At 38.2% G+C, this 13,394-nt stretch overlaps 1 protein-coding gene across 1 annotated transcript in view; it reads right to left on the bottom strand.

The window, feature by feature from the left end:
• The window catches only part of SPINK5 (serine peptidase inhibitor Kazal type 5), an 87,009-nt gene that overhangs the window by 40,379 nt on the left and 33,236 nt on the right, over positions 1 to 13,394 (bottom strand). The window contains exons 11-17 of the mRNA XM_049868745.1: positions 12,532 to 12,659; positions 11,622 to 11,703; positions 9,576 to 9,703; positions 8,561 to 8,639; positions 7,877 to 8,004; positions 2,799 to 2,847; positions 1,344 to 1,471 (exon numbers count right to left, since the gene is read on the bottom strand). Coding sequence (XP_049724702.1) covers positions 1,344 to 1,471; positions 2,799 to 2,847; positions 7,877 to 8,004; positions 8,561 to 8,639; positions 9,576 to 9,703; positions 11,622 to 11,703; positions 12,532 to 12,659 — 722 coding nt within the window. The remainder of the gene's footprint in view (positions 1 to 1,343; positions 1,472 to 2,798; positions 2,848 to 7,876; positions 8,005 to 8,560; positions 8,640 to 9,575; positions 9,704 to 11,621; positions 11,704 to 12,531; positions 12,660 to 13,394) is intronic.

The raw sequence follows: 13,394 nt of genomic DNA, 5'->3' as shown, positions 1-13,394 counted from the left end.
TCCCATTTAAACAACTACCATATCAATGATGAAAGCAAAGGACGGTATTAAATGATACTATGGGTCCGTACTCACAAAAAATCATGTGTAGTTAAATCATGGGTAATGATATTATTAAATATTCGTTTAACGGATTTAAAATTCAAGTAGAAATTTCTGTTTTGGAGTGCAACAATGATTCAAGTCCAGGATAGTCCAATAGCTAATTTTTTTAGGTTGATCATGAACCTAAGATTCTGGCATCCTTGCCATGTAGAATATCAGAGTGGGAAAAATCCTTGGCATGTATCATATCTTGTCATTTCCATTGCATCAGCCAATCAATTAGGTGAGGAAGAATCCTGATTTCTTGAATCTCAGGCCATAGTATATTCTACTGTCCTATTCTTTTTTTATTCTGTCAAGCTCTTCTTTCGAGAAACTATGGGCATACTTAAGTTTGGACCAAGGCATGTGAAAAGTAATAGGCAACATAACTTTGCACTCCTTTATCCAGATATTATTTAAGTATATTTTCAACATTTATTTTAGATGAGGCTTGGAAGGGGGTTAGGCAGAGACTAAAATGGAGGAGAACCAGAAGTAGTAATAATCAACTTCTGCTATACTGTCCCATGCAACTGAGCTTTGGCCCCAGGCTTACCCACACTACTCGGTAAAACAAAACCATAAAAGACTCAGGACCTGCTTTAAAAAGAAGGCATCTCAGTAAACAACTATTACATGAGGCTGCTTCTTAGGGGTTTCATTCTCTACACCAAGCAACTTATCAAGTGTTTGTTTCACTTACATACAGTGATAAATCTGAAAGGGTAAAAACAATCCTCTCCATTCCATTCTTCAGGTTATTTCAACACTCTTTATATTTGGCACCACGGACTTCTGTCCAGTTGGCTTTTCCTTAACCTAGATGATGGCTAATTTTGTGTGTCAACTTGACTAGGCTATGGTGTCCAGCTGTTTGGTCAAACACTATATGTTTCTATGAAGGTATTTTGATGTGATTAACATTTACAATCAATTGATTTTAAGAAAAAAAGATTACCCTCCATAAGGTGGGTGGGACTTATCCAATCAGCTGAAGGCTTAAAGAGCAAAAGGTGAGGTTTCTGGAGAAAGAAGGAATTCTGCCTCAAGAGTGCAACATAGACATCCTGCTGAGTTTCCTCAGGCCGTTCTACTCTGTCCTATAGGGTTGCTATGAGTTGAAATCGACTCGACAGCAGTGGGTAGTGGGTAGCATATACTCATGATATGTATTCTCCACATTTAGGAAGAATCTGAGACCCAAGAATGATATATAATAAAGAAATTCAGTGGGAGAGAAGAGGACAGATACTCACAACACACTTGCACACATGGCACACTTATTTCCATGCATTTTTCCATCTGGGCCAAGGACAGGATCATTCTCCCTGGTACATATGAGCATTCCATTTCTCACTTGATTCCGAAATTCACTGCACAGATCCTAGAAAATAAAGGAAATATTTGCTCAGGATAGGTTTCTATCTTTCCCTCTGTATAGGAGCCCAAGAAATCTAGGCGCTCGGTACAAGGAGAAGCTTCTGCTCAGATAGGCTGGACTCCGTTTTTGTTTTTCCTTCTGAGCTGACTTTCGAAAGTCAGCTAGGCAGTATGCTAGCCTGTGGGCTCTCCTCTCCTCCCCTCTCTTCCTCTCACAGCATGCTCCCAGGAAAAGTACTTACTCAGGCTGGCCTCAAAATATCCATAGATTAGCAAGATGATTGACTTAAACTTTATGACTAACAAAATAATGCTTAAGGGATCTGGCAGTGTGTTGATAAAATCCAGGGATGGGGGATGATGGCTTTCAATCAATCACCAAGTAACAATAGGAGGGGAGCAGAGGAATGTGTTAGGACCATTTAGAAAACCTAAAAGGACTTGGCAACTGACCAGACATGATGGATGACACAACTTTTCAGTTCTAAATTACCAGTTGAAAAAATGGTGCCGGCTAACAGGGGAAGTCATTGAAAAATTGAATAAGTTTAAAGGCAAACTTTTTAATTGTGTCAACTTTTCCAAATAATGATAGGTTTGTACTTTTTGCAGCTGTTGTTAGGAAATAAAGATAAATCTTGTAACCTTCACTGAAAACACAATAAAATTTTATTAAAAAAAAAAAGATGGAACTTGTATGTGACAATTTCATAAGAATAACTCAGCATTTATACCCAAATAGATTTTACAGAGCAACCTGTAAAATTATAAATTATAAGATCATGGAGGGTTTAAAAAAAAGAACAATCGGAGGGTTTTCTTAACTATGTTAATCGGGGATGAGAAAACTAGTGCTAGTGCTTCTTCCGTAGTTGGGTGATAACAGAGATCAAATATGATAATATATGTGAATTTGTTTTTGTTTTTTTCTTAAATTGGGCTACTGTGAATGATAGCAATCTTGTGCTCTCTAGTTGAAATACCAGAAGTGTGAATGGCATAAATTGAAATTAGAAAATTGGAAAAAATTAATATTAATAATCTGTGAATGAAAACAAATCTAAGAAAAACTACTAAATATGGGAAATATACTTACAAAGAGTTAACACTCCATTTTTAATTAAATTAACCTCAAAATTTGACTAATCAAACATAAAGTTGGTACTCTGGAAACTTCTAATCAAAATTATTTTTTCAGATTAAAAGTTTCCTTTATTCATTTCAGGCATGAAAAAATGAGCAGGAAAACTGTTATGATAATGAGATATCGAGAATGCTTTTGTAGAGAAAAATATGCCAGGGCATAGCATCAGCATCGCTGGGGAACTTACCTTTGCAGCTTCTCTTTTAGCCTTTGCTTTTGCTCTTTCTTGTTGTTTACTATAGGAGTGGGGGGTGGGGGGGAGAAGAAGAAATGGATCTTAATGGACTAAATCCTTAACATTCACAGGCTGATCATTCTCAAGCAGCCTCAAAGATCTACCCAGAGTTGTTTGTAATTCTATTGGGTAATAAACTAGACTGGTACACCCACCTCAAGAGAATGGTATACAAAAGTAAGTTCCTTAGTTAGTCAGTAAGCCTATTTAAGTGATTGATATCATCACCACTGTCATCATCATTGAAAGTAAACCCTCCCAAAATAGGTGTATGATAGAACCGAGTGATAGAGTGGTAGCTCCTAGACATTTTAGATAACTAACAGGCTTGCAAACAGAGCTTAGAGGACTGGATCTATAGTATAATTGGATCTGCAACACACACAAAAATCAATCACATTTCATAAAAAAGCATTAAATAATTTATAAAAAATATTTTAGCATATTCTAATCTACTTGCTCATCAATCAAATGAAATCTTCAAAAAAAGTGAAAAGACTTTCTTGTTATTTCTTCTTGTCGACTATGAGGAACAGAGAGAAGAGGAAGAAGAAAAAGAAAGAGGAAGAATGGATCTTGATAAAGTAAGTAGAGCATATCCTTAGTATTCATAGGTTGATCGTTCATTGATTTCACTGTTCTCAAGTAACTCCATATGAAAGTGTACAAGAAACACCTCTGGAAGGAAGAATGGCTCTCATGATAGTCAGTATCCTTTGCTAACATCTGCATAAAATATGAAGCAATAAAACATTTATTTATTTTGGTAAAGAATTTCTATATCGATAAGAGAAACTTACTGAAATATTGAGACAGGGAAGAGATCAGGCTGGCTGAATTAAATAAGGGTTACATTTCAAGGCCCTGAGTGCTTGAACAGCTATAATTAAATAACTTCTGACTCAATATTCTTGGAATTTAGATCGAAGTGCAGACCTGAGAACTACTTGTGATTAACAAACTAGGCACTTAAACAAGATAGGGGGCTGCATTCCAATGCCCTGCTTGCTTGACCAGCTATAAATTACGGATAATCCTCCTGCGTTGTTTTTCAAGGCCTCACCAGGTGCAGAGCATGTACAGTAAAGATCATCATGGACTGTGAATGACCTTCCACATGAGACAAACATGAGCAGGGACCCCTTGCCGGGGCTTGAAACAAGATCCAGAGGCATTACGCATGCACAGCATCCCAGAATAAGTCCTGTTTGACATCCCAGCAGCCTCTGTGACAGACTCCATCTTAGTTCCAGTAATCTCTATGAGGTAGTCCATCTTGAATTCTAACTGTGCATGCATTTGATTTTCATAATCCCTCCCCTTCTCCTGGAAATCTCCACCCATCTAATGAAAAAAGCTAATGCCTTTTTCCCACCTAAAAACTTTTATAAGCCCTAAGAAATCCTTTGTTCAGTGAGAGACTGGAGGGTAGCGTAGGTGGAAACCCCACTCCCTCTCTCCCTCACGAGCCTTCTTTCTTTCTGTCCCTAATAAACCTTGTTCATGTGGAACCTCTGAGTGTCTCCTGGTCATTCTTGGTCAGAAGAAGGTAAGAACCTGTTGTTGTTGTTGTTAGTTGCCATTGAGTCAGTTCTGACTCATAGCGACCCTATGCACAACAGAACAAAACACTGCCCGGTCCTGAGCCATCCTTACAATCCTTGTTATGCTTGAGCTCATTGTTGTAGCCACTGTGTCAATCCACCTCATTGAGGGTCTTCCTCTTTTCCGCTGACCCTGTACTACTGTACTCTGCCAAGCATGATGTCCTTCTCCAGGGACTGATCCCTCCTGACAACATGTCCAAAGTATGTAAGACGCAGTCTCGCCATCCTTGCTTCTAAGGAACATTCTGGTTGTACTTCTTCCAAGACAGATTTGTTCTTTCTTTTGGCAGTCCATGGTATAGTCAATATTCTTTGCCAACACCGCAATTCAAAGGCGTCATTTCTTCTTCGGTCTTCCTTATTCATTGTCCAGCTTTCACATGCATATGATGTGATTGAAAATACCATGGCTTGGGTCAGGCACACCTTGGTCTTCAAGGTGACATCTTTGATCTCCAACGCTTTAAAGAGGTCCTTTGCGGTAGATTTACCCAATGCAATGCATCTTTTGATTTTTGACTGCTGCTTCCATGGCTGTTGATTGTGGATCCAAGTAAAATGAAATTCTTGACAACTTCAATCTTTTCTCTGTTTATCATGATGTTGCTCATTGGTCCAGTTGTGAGGATTTTTGTTTTCTTTACGTTGACATGCAGTCCATACTGAAGGCTAAGGTCTTTGATATTCATTAGTAAGTGCTTCAAGTCCTCTTCACTTTCAGCAAGCAAGGTTGTGTCATTGGCATTCCAATCGCCAGTAATTATCAATGCATCTTGATTGAATGTTCGATCAATTTCAGACTGCAGCAGCTGATAAAAATCTTCTATTTCTTCATCTTTGGCCGTAGTGGTTGGTGCGTAAATTTGAATAATAGTCGTATTAACAGGTCTTCCTTGTAGGTCTATGGATATTATCCTATCACTGACAGCGTTGTACTTCAGGATAGATCTTGAAACGTTCTTTTTGACAACGAATGCAACACCTTTCGTCTTCAAGTTGTCATTCCCAGCTTAGTAGACTATATGATTGTCTGATTCAAAATGGCCAATACCAGTCCCTTTCAGCTCACTGATGCCTAGGATATCAATGTTTATGCATTCCATTTCATTTTTGACGATTTCCAATTTTCCTAGATTCATACTTCATATATTCCAGGTTCCAGTTATTAGTGGATGTTTGTAGCTGTTTCTTCTTATTTTGAGTTGTGCCACATCAGCAAACGAAGGTCCCGAAAGCTTTATTCCATCCACGTCATTAAAGTCGACTCTACTTTGAGGAGACAGCTCTTCCCCAGTCATCTTCTGAGTGCCTTCCAAGCTGGGGGGCTCATCTTCCAGCACTATATCAGACAATGTTCTGCTGCTATTCATGAGGTTTTCCCTGGCTAATGTTTTTCAGAAGTAGACTGACAGATCCTTCTTCCCAGTCTGTCTTAGTCTGAAAGCTCAGCTGAGACCTGTCCTCCATGGGAGACCCTGCTGGTATCTGAATACCAGTGGCATAGCTTCCAGCATCACAGCAACACACAAGCCCCCACAGTACGACAAACTGACAGACATGTGGGGGGATAAGAATCTAGGCAGGGCTTAGTCCAGAGCTGGGAAGCCTTGCCCTGTAACAATAACTCCAAAAATCATGAGTTTTTCTTCTTTTAAAAAAACAAACAAACAAACATGGAAACTGATTTAAACTTTACCACAAGTCTAAGTAAGTAGACTAAAAAAATCCAAGAAGCATTTTCTTTCCAAAATGGGGAATTATCAGAGGAGGAACAGAGCTGACCACTAGGTGGCAGAACTATTTTTCGTGACTGAAAGATTCATGCAGAGGTAAAGAAAAACAGCCAGAAATAGTCTTAAACACAGGCAGAAAGAACTACAAGAAGTTCATAAAGGCCTTCATACATGATTGTATCCTGCCTAGAACTACAATAAGAAATATATTATTTTCTTCATTCATATGACATATACACTGTGCTGACTTTCCATCATTCTCAACATCTCTGGGCCTTAGTCTGTGAAGACTGAAAGAGATGAGTAAAGCTCTTAACAAGTACAGGCAATTATATGCACTTAATTAATTTTTTTTTTAATTAATGCTTTGGTTATAATGATTACATTGTCATCATCTTGACTTCTATCAAATAGATTATTATTATTTCCATGGCTCAAATTTTATGAGAGAAATCTGCTGGATTATATTGCTTTCTGTTAGGAAATAGTCTCAAAGGCAATGGGTTTAGTTTTTCTTTTTTTTTTGTTTTTGGTTAGGAAAGACTGAATAACTGAAATCTTTCATATATTCTGGACACAGAAAATAAACGGGGGTATTTCTTGGGTTACGTTTCTTGGGTCACAGATCAGAAAAATCATGGACTGTCATTTGAGAGGACATATCATATCATCTGCAGCCCTGGTGGCACAGTGGTTAAGAGCTCGGCTACTAACCAAAATGTCAGCAGTTCAAATTCACCAGCTGCTCCTTGGAAGCCCTATGAGGGCAGTTCTACTCTGTACTATAGAGTCACTATGAGCCAAAATCAACTTGATGGCAACAGGTTTGGTTTGCTTTGGATCACATCATCTATTCTAACATCATACTTTGAGGCCCCTATAAATGGGCATCCAGTTCATATGGATATCCTTCTTGGTAAAGTAGAGGGTCATTGAAAAAGGGGAAGACCCTCGACAAGATGGATTGACACAGCAGCTGCAACGACGGGCTCAAACACAGCAATGATTGTGAGGATGGCACAGGACAGGGCAGTGTTTCCTTCTGTTGTATACAGGGTTGATGTAAGTCGGAACTGACTCGATGGCACCTAACAACAACCACGACTCCTATGGAATATATTATTCCTGAAGTAGCTTTTCCCTACACTATTACAAAGTTCATCTTCATGTTGAGCCCAAATCTGTCTTCCTATATCTCCCATTCACTTTAATTCTATTTCTTGAGGTCACAAAGACTAGTAGGAAAAAAGATAGTGAACTGGAAAAAAAAAAAAAATCCCATAAATTATGCCATGCACCATACTGATATTTTATATATAAATCTTATCTATTCCGTAATCCAGTTGATAATCCTTCAGAAAACTAAAAGCATTTGGGTGATTGTCCTGAAGTATTCTCTTCTCTAACTAAAAGGCTCAGAGTTCCTTCTGGAACGTCCTATAAGAATTACTCTGAAAGTTTTTGTTTTTGTTTTTGCCATCTCAGTAGTTACTATCTGAAAGCTCGTCATTCACTTTTTTGTTATTGTTTTCTGTTTTGTTTGTTTGTTTTTAATTCCTTTAAAAGTGACAACCAGAACTGAATGTTACACTCATGAGGAAACTGTATTATTTATCATTGTTTGAAAACTTCCCATAGCAGTTCCCTCTCCTCACTTCCTCAGAAGCACTGTGGCTGTAGCTCTACTTACAAGAGGTCTGCGCACATGGAACAAGTATTCCCATGCATTTTCCCATCTGGGCCCTGGATGGGGTCATTCTCTCTAGTGCAGAGAAGCTGTCCATTCTTCATTAATTTGCGATATTCACTGCACAACGCCTGTGAAATTGAAGAAGGAAGTCAGGTGTTAAACATAGATTGGATCAGATTGCAAAAAGTAGTTGAAGACTTTAGAAGGTTTTTTTCTTAAGTGGGGGTCTGCAATTGGCTTATTTTAGAATGAGTCTTAACTTTGGAGATATGGATATTTATAAGTATGAGCCTTCAACCTAGAAATGGTTGCATATGTACTGTGAACATATACACAAAAAAAAACACACAAATACAACCTGTAGAAATGCTTCATATGCGTCAGGGAGTTTATCAGTTCCCTAAATGCTATCTACATATCCCCAGGTACATATGCCCCTGCCTTGTTCAATAATGTCCAAAAAAAAACCAAATCTATTGCAGTCTAGTTGATTCCAACTCACAGCAACCCTATAGAGTAGGACTGCCCTATAGGGTTTTCAAGGTTGTAAATATTTACAAAAGCAGATTGCCACAATCGTTCTCCTGTGGAGCACCTGGTGGGTTCAAACAGACAACCTTTAGGTTAGCAGCCAATCACTTAACCCCTGTATGACTAGAGCTCCTTTCAATAAGTTCCACTCGCCTCAAATGAAGTTGGCTTCTCAGATTGTCTTTTATTTCTTGATTCACCTTCCTTCTTTTTCTTTTCTTCTTCTGCTTTGCTAAAAGAGAGTGATTTGAAAAGGGATGAGTGAGAATCATATCTCCAGATTGAAAGTGATATCAAATATCATTCAATAATTATAGTTAATATTGATTAAATTCTTACTATGTGCCTAGCCCTGTGCTTGTACTATTAACTCCTCACAACTGCATGTAGCAGAAACTTTTGTTATATCCCCACTTTAAAACCAAAACCAAACCCAGTGCCGTCGAGTCGATTCTGACTCATAGCAACCCTATAGGACAGAGTAGAACTGCCCCATAGAGTTTCCAAGGAGCACCTGGCGGATTTGAACTGCTGACCCTTTGGTTAGCAGCCGCAGCACTTAACCACTACGCCACCAGGGTTTCCATCCCCACTTTACAGATAAGAAAACTGATTCTAAAAAGAACATATAACTTGCCCAAGGACACACTACTAATAAGTATAAACCAAGGATTTAAAGCCTAGACCAGAGGTGTTTTTCTAAACATCCAAAGCCGCTACAGTGTCTCTGATACTATCTAGTCTTTGCTGTAATCGACCTGGTGAATTCTCTACTCAAATCATCCTTGACACCCATGGTAGGTGACTCCATTTCTGAAATTCCCAACTTGCACAAAGTTCTTCTCAATATTGAACTAGAATCTGTTTTCCATGGCTTTCACCCATTGGCCTCACTTCCGTCCTTGGAAATAGTCTAGAACTGTTCTTTTTCCAAATTTGAAAACAAAAACTACTTGGATACTTAGATTGACTTTTCCCTTGCCTAGATGTGTCCAGGTCTTAGCAATCTTCAAGGGACATGGTTTTGTATATTTGTACAAACCATGAGCTTCCTGTAAATATTTTCATTATTTTATTTTCCTACTGGAGTGGTTCTCTCATAACTGAACACAGAAATGACATTGAAAGACCAAACCATTCCCATTTTCCTAGCTGCAGCACAACTCACAAGAAGGCCTCACACATGGAGCAGGTGTTGCCATGCATTTTCCCATCAGGGCCCTGGATGGGGTCGTTCTCTCTGGTGCAAAAGAGTTTTCCATTCCTCAAAAATTTGCGATATTCACTGCATAGCTCCTGCCAGAACAGAGAAAGGAAGCTGGATATATATTTTATTCTTATTCAAAGTAGAAGTTTGAAATGTCTACATTGGCAAGACCAAAGCTATGCCTCCTTGAGCCCAAGATTTCAGTTGAGTTTATCTCACATGTAAATTTCAGTGAAACAAAGGAAACTTATCATTTGCTAAGAGATGAGAATATATAAGACTAAGATGTCACAATACAGAAAAGTAGACAAGCAAATTTCTACTATAATCTAGACAAAATAGAGTAAGTGCAAACATGTAGCTACAAGAAAATCTGAAAACTCGAAGATCAGGACCCTCGATATCTGACTGCAGAAACTAGGGAAGATTTGGGGGAAAAAGAATTACTTGGGTGAGACTGTAGAGAGTAAAAAGAATTTTCCTGGGTGAAACATAAATTGGTAAATAAGCATAGTAGATTGTCAAAATAAAATAAGCTGAGAAACAGAGGTAGGAAACTACAGGACAAATTTCATAGCAAAACATGAAATTCTGAATGGAAGTAATAAGTCAAATAAGAAGAGAGGGAGATAAAAGATTGACACTCATCCTGTAGTTGATGATGACCTATTTGTTGGTTTTAAGCAGAGCAGTATTGTGATCTCGTTTATATTTTAAAACCTTATTATAGCTATATTCAGAAGGATGGTTGGAAACAGTGCAGGATAAAATCCATAGGGAAATTTAGGAAACTTTCAATCCAAACCATACCAAAAAATCAAACCAAGCCCATTGCCATTGAGTCAATTCCAACTCCTAGTGACCCTATAGGACAGAGTAGAACTGCCCCATAGGGTTTCCAAAGGGTGCCTGGCAGATTCAAACTACCAACATTTTGGTTAGTAGCTGTAGCACTTAACCACTGCAGCGGCAGAGTTTCCATAGGTGGTAATGAATTGATCTAAGGCTATGGAGATAAACATAATATTTAAAAGGTAAAATCATGCTTTTATTGTGGACTCAAAGTATTTTTATCCCAATTCATATGTGAAATTTCAAAAATACTCATATGTTGAAACACACATGTAGAATTTCTCTGGAAAGCGGCTAGCAAAATCTAATAGCTCCTCCTTCTTGATGCCAGTATTTGTGGTGTTCTTTCCTAAAGTGAACACATCACCAATCTGTTTGAGGTGACCGGGCAGTGTTGAGGCGGTCATTCTGGAATGGGGGATATTCTGCATGTCGGTGCTGTCATGTCCTTCCTGGACATGGGGGCTCTGTATAGATCATTCTGTTTCAGAGAAGTCAAGGGCCCAGTCTGGGCTGCCCCTGAGTCCAGGCCTCCCAGGATGCTGACGTGATACTGGCACTTCTTTAAGATGTAATTGTAGACTAAAGACTTCCTGAATTCTTTTCTTAACTGGTATGAATCTTTCAGAGTCCTGAAATTTACCTCATTATCTAGGTAGGCTTTCAGAATTGTAACAAGAGTCCACGTTTGCCATATTTTGGGGATTTGGGGAATTTTTCCCCTTCTGGGTAGTGATAAAACTTTCTATTCCCACCATGTTTTACAGTTGACAAAGTGCATTCTCATTATTTATTTCTTATTTCTTCCCAATAATCCTTGGAATAGGAAAGACAAGGATTATCAGCCCAATTCATTAGAAACTAAGGATGAGAAGAGTTTAATGACTAGCTCAGAGAAATGGTCTGTAAGTGATGGAATTGGAACTAAAGCTTAATTTTTCAGATTCCAAATGAGTGTTCTTTTATTATATAGTGTTAGTTCTGAAGTAGCAAAAGCTAGTCAGCCTCCCATGGCATTCATCTCAACATCATCCCTAGATTGAAGAATTAAGATTTTCTTGGGATTTTTGCAGGACAATGTTCCAGTCATTAGGCTCTCTGAGATGTGTTCAAATTTTAGTGCCAAGTAGGACTAAATGGATGGATTCCACGCACTGCATATGAGGGTGTCTTTTCAGATTCTCTTTTATTCCTTGCTTCTGCTTCACCCTCTTCCATTTCTTTAGCTTCTTCTAGGCTAAATGAGAGAGAAAACAAGAGAGGTCCATGGGAACTGAACACTTGCACTGCCACTCAACCCTCCCTCCTCAGGGAGAGCAACTTTGCCCCTTTATCACAACACCATCAATGAAAAGCAACAAGACACCCAACTCTTGTTTTTATTTATTCAACTTAAATGTACTGCTTTTTCGTGACTGTTTTATCTAAAGGAAAAAATGTGAGGGGAGCTGATAAAGTCCACAGATTGCAAAAACAATTCAACCACTTAAACAACCAAATAAACTGAGAAGTATTCCAAATTGTGAGAACAAATGGCCAGTTCTAACTCGATGAGAAATATCACATTATCTTAATTTCTTTTCCTGTAATTTTATAGGGATTTATGAGTGTTTCATGGAAAATTTTGACTCTAAGCAATTTCTGTGTTAAGTACTAACTTTAGGTCCTAAACTCCATGGAAGATGAGATGTCTATAAATTCCTCAAACAGGTATGAAGTTTAAGTAGTGAGGAAGCATCTGATATTTTCACAAGCTCATGTTTGTTCCAGTGCTAAGAATGCTCCAGTCCTAAGAGAGGGAGTGCTAGATAAAAATCAAACCCAAAACACCCACTGCCCTCGAGTAGATTCCAACTCATAGCAACCCTATCGGGCATCTTGAAACAAATAACTCTTGGCATTTTGTTCAACTCCTTGACTAATATGCTCTGTGTAGCTTATTCAACTTTTTCCCTTATTTTGAGCCATAGTTTTCCTCATCTATAAAACACACTGGCTTGATTAGATTATCTTAAAGGGCCTTACCCCATTAAAGTTCTAGGAGTCTGTGACAAGCTATACTCACTAGAAGGCTTGGCATCTGGAACATAAGTTGCTGTGCATTTTCCCATCTGAGCTGCGAAAATGGTCATTTTCTCTGTCACAGGAAAGTATTCCATTCTTTGCATAATCGTGATATTCACGGCAGAGTTTCTAAATAATGAAAGTGAGACAATTTAGCTATAGTCCTCTACTTTCTATTCATAAATTTTAAATGCTATTTATTAAAGAAATTGAAAAAAGAGGAATTAAGAATTAAAAAAAAAACCTTTCGAATTTATGATCATGCCAAAAATTTGTGATATTTCTCACCTTGTAATATTGATCTGCTTAAGTATTCAACAAATGTATTAAATTAAGGGACCATAAATATAAATCTGATGTGGCTCCTTTACCAGTCAAGTAGAGAGGACAAGTAATTGAAATATAAAAAGTTAAGGGATGTGCCACAGGTCTGAATTAAGCATCCACAACCACAAAGATAGGATTGACTCATGGGAGGTTCAAAGAAGAGCCATATCTGAATCGTATCTTTGGAAATGTGTCCAGGTACACACAATGTGGAAAAAAGTCCTTTGAGACAAATTAGGATATGCGTAGGCATAGAGACATGAAAGAACAGGTTATTTTGAGATGTTTTGGTCTATCCATGAGTATAGTAGCTCCAGGATTAGCTGGACAAAGAGAGGAAGATTTGGGAAGTGGACAAAAAGAGACATTGAAGACTGGTCAAATCCAGTCCACTAAAGATTTTCATTATTTTTGAAAGGAATTTGCATTGTATTCTTAGGCAGTGGGAAATTGGTAAATATTTACAGCAGAGAAGGACATAGCAAATCTTTGTTTTAGAGAGACTGCTCAGTCAGGCATGGAATATTTGAGTGAACT

The sequence above is a fragment of the Elephas maximus genome, chromosome 2 (assembly GCF_024166365.1).
Source record: "Elephas maximus indicus isolate mEleMax1 chromosome 2, mEleMax1 primary haplotype, whole genome shotgun sequence".
NCBI lineage: Eukaryota > Metazoa > Chordata > Mammalia > Proboscidea > Elephantidae > Elephas > Elephas maximus.
Note: the sequence above shows the minus strand (reverse complement) of the source record. Positions and strands in the feature narration are given on the sequence as shown.